Genomic DNA, 13,236 nt, shown 5'->3' with positions numbered 1-13,236 from the left:
CATCAGAAAGCATTTCACAGTAGAGTATGCAGTTTTATTAACATCACTAAGCTGTTTGACTTTTGTATTTGTAAACAGTGGCGTAAGAATTTGTCACAACTTGTCTTGTTACAGGCTTTCGCAGACAATCCATTGTATGCAGCTGTTAGTTCTGATTGTTTAGAGAAAAAATCTTATTTGAAAACCTGCTTTTATGTTTTTGTAAATGTTAAGAATCATTTTCGATATCTTCCAAAGCAACTGAGAAAACTTGTACAAGAAGGCAAGGCTTGTTTTTTTTTTGTATATTGGCAATATCTCACTTTAGGCATTCGATTATTAACATTTGATAAAGCTTTGCTAAAATACTGGGTTCTGGTTTAATATATAATAATCAAATACCACATTTTCTCCTCTGTAAATGTTAAAATGTTACAGCTTAGTTTGGGTGTGAATTTCAGTCTCTTTACCGTATCCCCAAATCATCTAAATATAACATTTAATATACTCTTGCTGCAGAATAACGTGAAAAATAATGTGTCTGGGAAGTTATCTGAACATGAACACTTTGATCCTTGGTGTTTATTTTACGTGTGGGTTGAATTAGTGACTAATTTAGGGCTCAATCACACAGATCTAGAGACTGGGTAGCAACCACAGATCAAAAAGGAAAAATACATATTCCCCAAGTGGTTGCTGGAGGTTGCTAATCAGTCTTTAGGCATGCAGCTTGTAGTGTTACTAGTTGTTAATGTATAGATTTAGTTAGTTTTCAGTATTTTTATATTCTGTTTCTCAAAAAACAACAACAAGCAAACAAAAATAAAGATAACATATCCAGCGGTATTTTCTTAATTGTGCTTTTTGTATGCACAACAGTAAACACAATGCTAACATATGAACCTCTTTTATTCATGTCATTTTCCAAACGACTACACTTGCCAAGAAGGAACACTTGTCCATATGTACTCTGCTTTTTAGAGTGTAATGTTCCCCTTACATAAATGTTTCCCTTCTGGGTGTTTTATGATCTTTGCTCTCAGCTCTGACCTCACCCCTCCCAACCTCCCTTTCTCATTAGCCTGGCATGAGATCAGCGTTCCCATCAGCTGCTTTCTGAAGAATGTATCGTGATTAATGTGAATTCATGTTAGAGCGGCATGCACGTGTTCACAGTGGGGAGAAATAGAAATTTCACAGATACCGGGCTAATAGGCTCAGTAGATGTTTTTGTTCTTCTGAGCCTATTAGCCCGGTATCTGTGAAATTTCAGATTATTATTTATTTTACATGAAATATCAAAAACGTGTTAAAATTCACATCTTTAAATGACGTGTTTTGTGTAGCAAAAAGTCCCCAAACTGGATATGTTCAGTATGAAAAAAGCAGCAAAATTTAGCATCTGTCATCATCAAATGACTGAAAAATTAAATCAATTTCAGTATATTTTGCCAATTATTTTTCTGCCAGTGAGCTCATGGATTAATTGCCTAATTGTTCCAGCTCTGCAACACTAATAAAAGAGAAAATAAAGATATAATTTCAAGATGTTAAATCTTTCCCAAGATAAATGTCATTTACATCAAATTTGCACAAAATTAATGATTTGACTGAAAGAATTAGGAGAAAAATGATCCATCTTCTCATCTAAAATGTCATTGCTTAAGTTCTCTTGATTATTGTGCTCATTTGTATCTACCACATAGTAGCTTAGAGTACATTTTCACCTCACGTGTCTGTTTCTGGCATGTCACTCTTGATCTTAATTTGTAAACACAAGGGAGCAGCAGTACATGTGCATTAGTGGAAAAGGAGTCTGTCAGCCTTAAATCTGAGAGTGTGCGTAAACAGCGGTTTCACAGCTGGCTGTAACACATGAGGCTTTGTGGTGGAACCTAGAATATTCTAGTAACACATGTAGATGCTATTTAGAGGTGGTGCGTCTTGATTTCCACAGAGGATATTTTGCTACAGTGTTCAATGTTTTTATTATTTTTTTTTAAAACACTTTCGCACATACAGACGCACACACACATAGACAGAAACCCAGCTGACCGCAGAGTGACTGGTTCATCCACAGCCGGTCAGGAAGACTGATGCTCGCTGGTCTCTCCTCTTGCTGTCTGTTTAATAATTCAGCACACCTGAGCAGAAACACATTTGCCCTATCAGCTCCGGTTTGGCCAGCAGAGCGTGCAGATTGCGTTACAAGCTCCCAGTCTGCCTCCCTCTCTGTTGTTACCCCCCTCTCCCCCCACCTCCCCTGACCTCACTCGCTTCACTTCACGCCTCGGTCTCTGCCGGTAATGAAAATAATGAAACAGTTGTGCGGATCCCCCTCCTCTTATCCACCCCCTTTTATCTGTCCTTACTTGTTCTTTCGTCTCCTCTTCTCTCTCCTGAATTATACCAAATCAGGTAGAGAAACCACCCATATGTTACACACAATGCGCTACTTTAATGTATTATCAAAGTGACAAATTAATCATGAAATAATTATGTGCACTGATACCACTGATTTGCTGCAGGAAGTGGAAACAATTTCACACTCTTGCATTCAATTATATGATTCCACAGTAACATCGGTACATTTCTATCAGCAGTTCTCCACAAACAGGTGCAACACCAACCAGACATTTAAAAGAAAATCCAGACATTTGTACATGCAGTACATATTGGTCCTGCTTGTAAGCATAACAAATTCCTGTAAGAAGTGATTTAAAAGATGTCGCTGGTTTTGTCAGCCTAAGCAGCTTGGCAGGTTGTCCTTGACTGTGAAGGCCTGGATGTTTCCCTTCCTCTCAACTCAGTCAGAAGTAGTGTGTACTCCATCTCCTCATACTTCTCTGCCCTCTTTCTCTTTCATTTTCTTTCCCTTCGGGCTATCCAGGGATTTGGAATTGTTTTCACCTTCCCTTTTTAAATCTGCACTTCCCCAAATTCAACATAGAACTGCTAGCCTCAGCAGGGTAAGAGATGTTCAAAGGAAGGTTGAACTAAAACTATGTGAGTAACATAGGAAAAGGAAGGAGGGGGGATATGGATGTATGTAGCATATAACAAATTAAATGCAGTTTTAAAGGAAGATTTATGTTATCTAAAAAATAGTCTGAATAAGCTGTTTCGAGTCCCTTCCTCCTGTCTTACGTCTTCCTCTCATTGGCTGGCTTTCTCAAACTGAAGGTTTTGAACACTATGTGAGCAGGTAATAATTCTGTGCTCACAGCCAGAGCTATGCACCCAAGATGACCATATTAAGGATATTCACTGGTTGTGACATAATACAGATCAAAAAGTAGAAAAAATAAAAAAGAAGGAGTTTTGGGAGAACAGCATTTTGTTTTGGTTAATATGAAAACTTATCATTATGATAGTATAGGTAGAAGAAAATCAAGTGGAATCACATGTCTGCTCTACTTCAAGGCAACTAAAACCACTTTAAGGCTAAGGAAACCTACTTTAGTATACATTTCATTCACACAATCTATTGACCTGGCCTACAAAGAGCATCTGCTCTTTTTAGGACACAGAGCAGGAGCTGAGGCAAAGAAGAGGTACCAGAGATCCAGTTAATGCTTTTTTTAAAGGAAAATCTTCCTTTTTTGCCCTGCACAGATTTTGAAAGAATCAGTTTCTCATGGTTTATGGACAAATGTGAATATTTTCTTGTTTGGAGTTAAGATGGTCTTTAAATTAAGAACAGCATTTTTCTGGCTGTGAGAAGTCTTTCTTTTTTATAAATCTACAAAATGGTGCATAGTTGGTGTATAGTTATGTGAGAAAAATGCTTGTGATGGATATGAAGCTGAAAAGATGGCCAGAGACCGAGATGCAGTCTGGTGATAGACTTGTGCTAAGTGGTAGGGCAGCAGGAGGCAGTGAATCTGAAGTAGGTGCCACAGCAGATGTATTGAAAGGTCCTGTTGTGCATCTAGCACACCTGAGCCATCCATGTGGTGCGTTGACTGCACTTCCCAGGGGATCGGTGGGCAGCTGTTTCTTCCTCTTTCAGTGGTGCCTCGCTGGCCCTACCTGTGGCTCTGCAGCAGTCCGTGTTCCCTTTGCTCTTGGTGGCTCATTCTCAGGGGAAATCACACTGCTGGCTTGTGGCCCATTAAACAGACACTCCTGTGTATATGTGAGCATGTGCATTTATCAGGGCAGATGCTGGTCAGACTTGCATTCCCCATCCACAAAATGAAGTAATGAAACACCAACTGAATGAAAATTGAAAAGCAGTACTTTCAGTAAATGCCCTGACTTTTCTCCCAAGAGGGTCATTGATTCAACGCATGTACAAGCATTCAATCTGTTTTAGGCTGGTTTTCAATATAAAGTCATTACAAGCATTCATTAATTTATCCCATTTCTGTTTTGTTGCTGGCTGTTTAACAAATCCGTAGAAGTGTTTTATCTTGTTTAGGACTCTGTTTAGGCCCCCACACCCCCAATCCTGTTTTCTGTGTCTGTACATCTTATATAACAATCAGGATTTCTAGCAGACACAGTTTTTTTTTTTCCAAAGCCTCCCTATTGTCAAAGCTGGATTATAATTTATCACTCAGCCATTAGGTACCACAGACACTCATGCAGCAGTCCAACACTGAAGGTCTGCTTGATTGTGGTTCTCCATTGTGTGGGAGAACAGGCGGGGAAAATGACATTTTGCAGTCTGGAGAGAGTTACTGCCAACTTTGGTTTTGTTGTGCTTCTGTGGATTGTGGTAGGGCATAAACACCTTGTTGCTGTTGTAATACTCAATTGTATTTACACACCTTTTAGCGCAGATTATTATAATCTGCATTATCAGTCGTTCTTTCAACCTGCCTTCCTCTAAGTCTACAGTTGTGTATGAAACGCATTAAAGGACAAAAATTATACTGAATTTTCTCACTTCTCTGTAAGCCTTTCTGACAAACTATTCTATTCAAGATGTTATCTTTTTCAGATTCCACAATCTAACCTCTGCCATTTCAATTCAAAAAGACATACTCTTTTTCCTTATCTGTATTTGATAATAATCAACCCCTGTAGGAAGCTGATATTATACAACTCTTTAACAGTTTCCAGTGAGTGAATACTGCAAATGATCTGTCCGTGTGATGAAGGGCCCAGCGTGTGTGTATTTAACACAAAGCAGTCGTTAACGAGTTTTTGAGACTTCTACATCATCAGCGTGACTTCTTTTTACGCTCAAAAAATGACATAAATTGCATGACACATTTTTAATGACTGAATTGCAAAAATATGGCTTATGTAGCAAATGTGATACAAATTCAAACTCGTATATGGAGATTAAAATTTGATATATTTTTGCATATTTTGTCTAAAAGTTCAACAAACACTCCATCATCAAAACATTAAAGATTTCTGGCAGTTATTTCATGGTTCAGGTTTTGAAGGGTTAACATTACTGGTAAATGGACTGGTTCTTATTTCTTATATAGCACTTTTCTGCTCTGCTTGAGCCCTCAAAGCGCTTTATACAACATTCACACACACATTTATACAAGTCTAAGTGCTTTCTATCTAACATTGACACATTCACACTCTGATGAATGTATCAGGAGCAAGTCAAGGTTCAGCATCTTGCCCAAGGATACTTTGGCACCACACCAAAGCAGTCAGGGATTGAACCACCAACCTTCTGTTTAGTAGATAACCTGCTCTACTTCTCAGCCACCCCAGGAAAAGAGATGAGCAGCGAGGAAATTCTTGTTGTTATTAGATTCACCCACCTTGAAAGGAATTTTTGTCTGCGATATGTAAGCGCACACAGGCTTTCCTTTAATAACATACCTGTTGTTACAAACTAACCTCAGCCCACTTTGTGCAGTGGCAGCAATTTTGAGTCAAACAACAAAGTGCTGATGGCAGGGGTGCCTTTCTGCCTGCAGCACCTAAGTGCTAATGTATATTACACACCAAGTCCCTGAAGGACCTGCCAGGGGAAAGGCAGTGTTTTTAATTACAGGATTGCTGCTGGGGTGAGAAAGAAGAGAACTGAAAAGTTATAAGAAGACCTGAGGAGAAGTGAAATTGTGTCTTAATTATCCTAAATGTGTGTTTTTATTTTGAGTTTCTTGGATTTTAGTTCTATGAATTAAAATTTATTTCTCTGTTTGACTTTAATACTACTCCTACTGTTTGTCTGTTTTTTTCATTAAATAAAAACTGAACCTTAAAGCAGAGTACAGTGATACTGTGCTGTCTTTCTGACGAGCAACATAACATATATCAGGTGCACACAGACCAGAGATATACACTAGAAGTAAAACCACCTCTTAGATAATATATATGTAGTTTTACAAATATGAGTCCTTTCAAGGTTTACACTGGGTTTGTCTACGCTGACATGCAGATGATGAGAAATGCTCTCTGCCACACACTGAAGGGCACAGTGAGTAGCAATCTTATTTACATACCCTAGACAACTGACAAAGTGTGCAAATAATAATCATATAGTGGGAGATATGACAGAGATGAATGGGGTTTGTTCTCAGCTGCTCCCTCGAGCAACCTGCGGAGCCCAAGATGTGGATCTTTGATTAAAGCACAGCGAGCCTGAAAGTTGAGAGGTTCCCCGCTGCGAGGATTAAGTTGTGCGAGAGGTGAAGCTGTAGATTACATGTCAGCCATATTAAAGACAGAGTGTACACACACAGGGAAAATATGACAAACACCTTCTGGAAAAACTGAAGTGTCGGATTAACAACAGTGCAGTTTAGATTTACTTTGTTAATCTTGCAAATAATAGAACAAGAAAACCGGAGGGGAACTAATGATTAGTTTTATAATCTCTTCATCTACTACTCTTTTTGTTGATTAATAATCAATATAACATCTAATCCTGCAGCTGCAAAAAAAATTAAAAACATTGAATTTCCAAGGACATCTTGAAGAGGCTTGTGTGAGCAAATGCCCAAAAACAAAAGAAATAATTGACGAATATTTCTGATTAAAATTGCCGCTGATGATAATTCAGTTGTGTTAGCCAAATAGAAATTTGTAATCAAAAGCAAAGAAAACATTAGGAATCACATACAGTGCTAGGCTATGTGGTAAACCAATGGAAGATTGACTTGTGCTGGAATCAGTTGCATTTTTTTTTGTCTTCTAATGGTTATCCAGTCTTTAAAATACAGAATATAAAGCTGCTAGCATGCAAAAACACAAATGTTTTACAAGTTTACCCACTTGTCATTCTTTTACAGCTCTCTCAGTTGGTGGAAGTCAAAACACTCATCGGTTGCATGGCTGGTTCATTGTTTTGTATCACACTTGTTGTTTTGAATGGTGTATTATGTCAAGTTATGTCAGCTAGAAACTTAAAAAAGTTAAATATCATGATGGAGCAAACACTAATCCGTTGCAGTATTATCAGCCTATTCTTAATACTGTGTGGGTGCCATTCATGTCCTGACTTCTCTGTGGTGTCTCACAGTGGGAAGTCAGTAGATCTGTTGGGCCCTGGGGGTGGCAGAGTGGGGCACGAGCCCATCAGGCTTGTTCAAGAACATGGGGTCTGGTCAGTTTGTAGAATGGATCAATACCTGTCATGTAGCATATGACCAGTTTTGTCCACTGACAGGTAAGGTATATATAATCAGATATTGAGATATGATATGATATGATGTGAGAAACTGAGTGCTTCTGGTGAGGTAATCAGGGGCTTCCAAAGTGATAAGCTTGCTAATTGCATTTCCGAGTGTGAGCACTTGCTCTGTTGTTTATCTAAAGGAAATTAGAAGATAATTATATTTGTAAGACCTGCTTGGACTTGCTCTGCCTCTGTCTCTCCAGCTCTACCTCTCTCATTCTGCTCCTCTCTGCAAACAATACATTATTAATGCTGGAAAGCAGGCCTCTCCAAACAAATCACATACTCTAGCATCAGACACAACATTATTCATTTGATGTCAGCCACTTGTCAGGATGATTTGATTAAAAGTCTGGATTATGAATTCAGCATCTGCTGTCACTTCCCCGTGTGGGCCTCGTGGTTTTAAGTTCTCCATCTTGTGTAGTGTCCATTTGCTACAGCAAATTTAATAACCCTTGTTGAAGAAATATATTAGAGGCCGTGACTGATAACCACGAACCACTTAAGGTTCTCCCCAGAGCACATCATTATTTCATCATACATTTTGAAACCAATGCTGAACTTGAGAGTTTAAAATACGTAATCATGGAAGAAACACTTTTATGTGAAAAAGCAAAAGCTAAGAGCTCCCTGCTCACGTAACTGTGTGACACTGTTTCCAAATTAGCCCAGACATACTGTAACCTTTTTGCGCGTGGCTCTTACTGATTCCCCTGCAGTAAGCTATTAGCTATAGTTCAATAAATCGGCAAAACCAGATTTTCATTAGTGTTGAAATAGGACTTATTATGCTCATTTTTAGCTCCATAATTTCAGCCATAATATTTTGCTGTGCCTCGGTACTGCCCTCCTGTTTATCAAATGTCTGCAATAAGACGTTTTAGGTCTGTTCCCCCTCCCCTTATGCCAACTTTATTCTGATTGCCACTATAAAACAGAAGGTTTGAACAGCAGGTGGGTGGACCTGTGTTCATAACCAGTCTGCATGTGATGACAGTATTAAGGATATCTGCTTTCACTGATATCATACAGGGCCAAGAGTAGGAGCAGTCTAAAGCTTGAGCTTTTTTAGCTCACATGGATTACATGTTATTGAAATTTTGGCTGTGTTCCTATGATCATCCACAACAGTAACCGTAGATTATGGAGTAAAAAAGGAAAAGTTAATATCTCAGCTTTAATGAAACATGTAACTGTTCATGCTGAGTACCCGAGAAAGATTTGTCAACATGATTTTTGGTAACAAAATGCTGCTGAATCACCAGCACAATTTATTTTTTGTCCTAGAGAATCTCATACATTTTAAAAGAACTTCTACACATAAACACATATTTAGGTCTCCTATTGTCATCAGATGCAAGGTCCTAAATTGTGAACGTTGGGGTTTCGCAATGTTAGAGTTTCACCTTATTATCATTGTGACCAAGACATCTCCTATGATAATATTTCCAAATCTGTATCTGTACCAAATTACCCAAAACAGGCCATTATTTACAGAATTGTCACATTAGTATTATGGGCACAATATTGTAATTTCATTCAAGTTATCAGGTACTTGGGTATAATATAATCATTTGTTTTGTTTTAATTATAAGCTTCTTTGATTTTTATGTCCTTATGTTGTATCAAAGCCATAAGTCTGTAAGCACGTTGCCTGCTGAAGTTCATTTTGTTTTACAACCCACAAAGCTTGTGAGCAACAAGATACATTTTTGGGTGACGTGGTGATTTATTAGGAAAAATAATTAAATTACTAGATATCCAGCGTTAAAAATCAAGGGATAAAACTTAAGGTAACACAGCAGGGAGGTGATAATGAGCCAACCCAGGCATGTCTTTATCCACACCTTGTCAGGTGTGAACAATTAGCAACCTAAAGACCCTTGTACTGTCACTTCAAGGGCAGTTACTGCTGACGATGGGGATAAAGTTAGGCCAAATTAAACTATCTATGATTCAGTACTTCCTATCCTAACGAAAGTCTTTGGTTGTACGAGTAAAGCTCAGTAAACACTGTGTGTATAATTATATTGACGTAATGTTCCCAGTTTAGCTGTAATTTCCCATTTGAGATAAATTTTTATCACCCAGCTGCTGTTTTGTTTTTAATACTTGAAACATTTTTGTAACCTTTCTGTGTATTAGCATCTTTACTAACTCAATCTACAGCTAATCAATCCTTTATTCACAATTTTAAGCTGCATTTAAGTGCAAACATGCAGCAGAGAAGCTTCGTTCATGTATCTGTGATTTAATGATGTGACAGTGAAGGTCGCTTGGTAAAATGGGTCATGGCTGGATACTAGAATAATTACCTGTCATTGGCCAAGCTGTCCTCGAGCAGGAAATTAATATTTCTCTATTATGTACAGGGTTAGCTGCTGTGTCCTTCAGATTTAATAAATGCCATCATGACGGTACAGACCCACACTGGAAACACTCATATACTGTTCATTAACAAATTCATGCAAACGCATTCACATCAAGTGCATCCAAAAACCTTCGGCAAGAGAATCCTCCTATTAATAAATAAGAAGTGCAACAAAATACGTCGTGATTCTCCGAGCGTCAGTAATTGCCTTCAATAGATCAGCCTTGAGCACAGAGCAGTACAGAGCAGCTGTCTTTATCAACTGATCCACACCAGGGACTGCACTGCAGCACCAAGACACACAAACACCCAGCCTGTAAAGAAATACAGTAATATTTCATGCATTCATTGAACAGATTGGTCACATGGCTGCTTTCTGATCTCAAAGTTTTCTTTATTTCCTGGGCTTAAACTGTTTTTGTAGTCAGCAGAGGATTTGGAAGCAGGAATGTAGGAGAGACATATATTTAAGCAAGAGGACTGAAAAGTATATTTTGGCATAGAATTTGTAAGCCTTTCACACTCTTTAACTCCAGTTTACATTATGTCTTCTTACAGCTATCCTTAAAATAAAAAAATAACCCAAATGATTGTAATTTTAAATATATGTTAAACTACACTAACAAGAAAAAAGAGCCTATAATCAAAAGCGTGTGTTTGCAGTAAATCAACCCGCTAATGTGGCAACAACAGCGAATTCAAGCCAAAGTGGCCTTTTTAAAATCACAAATTGGGCCCTTGAAAGTAATCATCTGTGAAGTCCTATGTGCCTTTTTCCTTAATGGCAATGTGACCATCGGTTCAGTGTTTTGCTTTATTGTTTTGGGTCTTTGCACGTGTAAAAAAAAATAGGCACATAACACATACTGCAAACTGTGCTTCCCAGCATGCAGGGCTGATGTGTTGACTTTTATTGATTAATATATCTGCCAAAATGCAGCAGGAGTCATTCAGTGGGTGCTGCGCATCTGGTGTGGAATGCTTATAGCGAGAGACAAGCTAAGCATTTACATCTGGAGTCTGACAGCTATCTGAATTTTAACGTTATACAATCTAGATTAAGTACTTGGAGAAACTTAAACTGTAACTGTGCATGAATAATGCTCAGGTGTCTCTTTCTTCTCACCCCTCTCTTCTTTCAGGCTCCCCAGCTCGGCACACTGATGGGCGTTTATTTGCCGTGCATCCAAAACATCTTCGGAGTCATCCTGTTCCTCAGGATGACCTGGTTGGTGGGAATCGGAGGTGTCATTGGGACTTTCATCATCGTTTTCATGTGCTGTACCACAGTGAGTGTTGTACATTCTTGTAAAGTTTAGCCCAGGTTCATAGTGAAAATTCAGAATTTCACACGTTTTATAAAGTGCAGCATTCGTGGAGCGTAGCATATTGTAGAGTGGAAGGTAGCAGATGTAGCAGAATTTATTGTTCAGCAGTGTAAGATTGTTATCACCATTATTGGCTCTGGTGAGAACAGCAAAGATTAAGGACCTTGCACAGAATATGGTTGGAGAAACAGAGGATATAAATATGTTTATAATGGTTCAGTAATTTCTGTGTTTTGATTAGTGAGGAGTAGTTTTCCATTAATGTGGTGCCATACTTTGAATTGCAAGTAATTACTTCTCTGCATTAGCCGAAACGGCTTTCTTTTTTATTTCATCCAAAAATAGTTCGCCAGGGGTAGTTTCACAGTAAAATTGGTCATACAGCTGTTGTTCAGTCTCTAAATAGAATCAGTCTCCTTAGTAAGCAGAGTCAGCCTACAATACACACAATGTATCTTTGTTTATTTTTCACAAAGATATCCCCCTTATTTTAAGGGTAACAGCTTTGCTGTAATGTGTTTGAACAGCTTAAATGTTGACATTCTTTCTTGGTTTTAGTTAAGCACAATTTCTTTGCTAAACATATAATACAGCCCAACCCTCTTTGCTCTACAGTTCTGTACCGATGTATTGTATTGGTTTATGTCCAATAGAAAACTTTGTCAGTCTGGTAAGGTACCACCCCCAAGAATGTTTAATGTGTTACATCTACAGAAATATGGATAGTTGACCCAGTCGTGGTTTTAAACGGCAAGTCTAAGGTTACAGCTTACTTAAATGGAGCAGTGTGGTCAAAGAATAACTGCAATTATCTATATAGGAGTATAGTTCACAGACATTTCCCTCTTAACAATGTGGCATTCAGCAGTAATAATAAAGTGACAAACTGGCAAGTGTTTTTAAACTAATCTTACATGAGATAACATTAAAGGAAACCAGAGTGTTGAAGATTGTTTTGTTTGGTAATTTATTTCAAACATGTAAACAATATACAGGTACATTTAGACAAGAAAATAAGAGAGAGAAAAATACTATACAATTTTTTTTTTAAATATTTATATACATATATACAATATACAAAAATCAATACATTTCAATATAGCCACCGTTCTGATTAATTTACATGTTGAAAGGGAGTGGGAAGAAGTAAACACTTATTCAATCCCACCCCTTTGCCATAAATTATCAGTTAATATTTAGTCAGCTTCCTTACTGATATAATTTGTAATAAAAATAGTGAACAGATTTCTGATATACTATATACTATATTATAACATCATGAATTTTTTTTTTAAATAGAGACATTCACTTAATTTCAATATTTTCCCTTTCTTTATAGTTCATATTTTTATAACTCTTTTTATAACTCTTGAACTTTTGAACTGTTTTATGTTTGGACATTGCTTTAATTCCATATTCACAGTGTTCCACAGTTTCACTCCATGAACAGAAACACAAAAGCTTTTTCTTGTAGTACGTACCTTCCCTGTTTTGAAGTTACAAAAACCCCTTAAATTATAGCTTCCTTCTTTCAAAAAAAAACATACTCTGAATATTACCTGGCAGTTCTTTATTTTTTGCTTTGAATAGAATTTGTGCTGTTTGGAATTTCACTAGATCATCAATTTTCAATATTTCAGACTGCAAAAATAGTGAGTTTGTGTGTTTCCTATAACCTGCATTGTGGATGATTCAAATTGCCTTTTTTTTTGAAGAGTAAAAAGTGAATGTAATGCGATTTAATAGTTGTTGCCCCAGACCTCTGCATAGTAGCCTAAGTATGGTGAAACCAGTGAACAGTATAGAATATGAAGTGATGTTCTGTCGAACACCTGTTTTGCCTTTTTAGTATTGCAATGCTACGTGATACTTTGGAATGAATATATCTTACGTGAGCTCTCCAGTTAAGTTTTTCATCTATTATTACCCCCAGAAATGTATTTTCACTGACTCTT

At 37.6% G+C, this 13,236-nt stretch overlaps 1 protein-coding gene across 3 annotated transcripts in view; it reads left to right on the top strand.

Annotated features, from left to right (window-relative positions):
- Positions 1 to 13,236, top strand: part of slc12a5a (solute carrier family 12 member 5a) — a 178,877-nt gene that overhangs the window by 125,419 nt on the left and 40,222 nt on the right. For all 3 annotated transcript variants that reach the window (XM_005729817.1, XM_013909971.1, XM_013909972.1), the window contains exon 4: positions 11,096 to 11,242. In XM_005729817.1, the coding sequence (XP_005729874.1) occupies positions 11,096 to 11,242 (147 nt within the window). The remainder of the gene's footprint in view (positions 1 to 11,095; positions 11,243 to 13,236) is intronic.

This window comes from Pundamilia nyererei, unplaced genomic scaffold (genome assembly GCF_000239375.1).
Source record: "Pundamilia nyererei isolate P.nyererei 1_Seehausen unplaced genomic scaffold, PunNye1.0 scaffold00034, whole genome shotgun sequence".
NCBI lineage: Eukaryota > Metazoa > Chordata > Actinopteri > Cichliformes > Cichlidae > Pundamilia > Pundamilia nyererei.
Note: the sequence above shows the minus strand (reverse complement) of the source record. Positions and strands in the feature narration are given on the sequence as shown.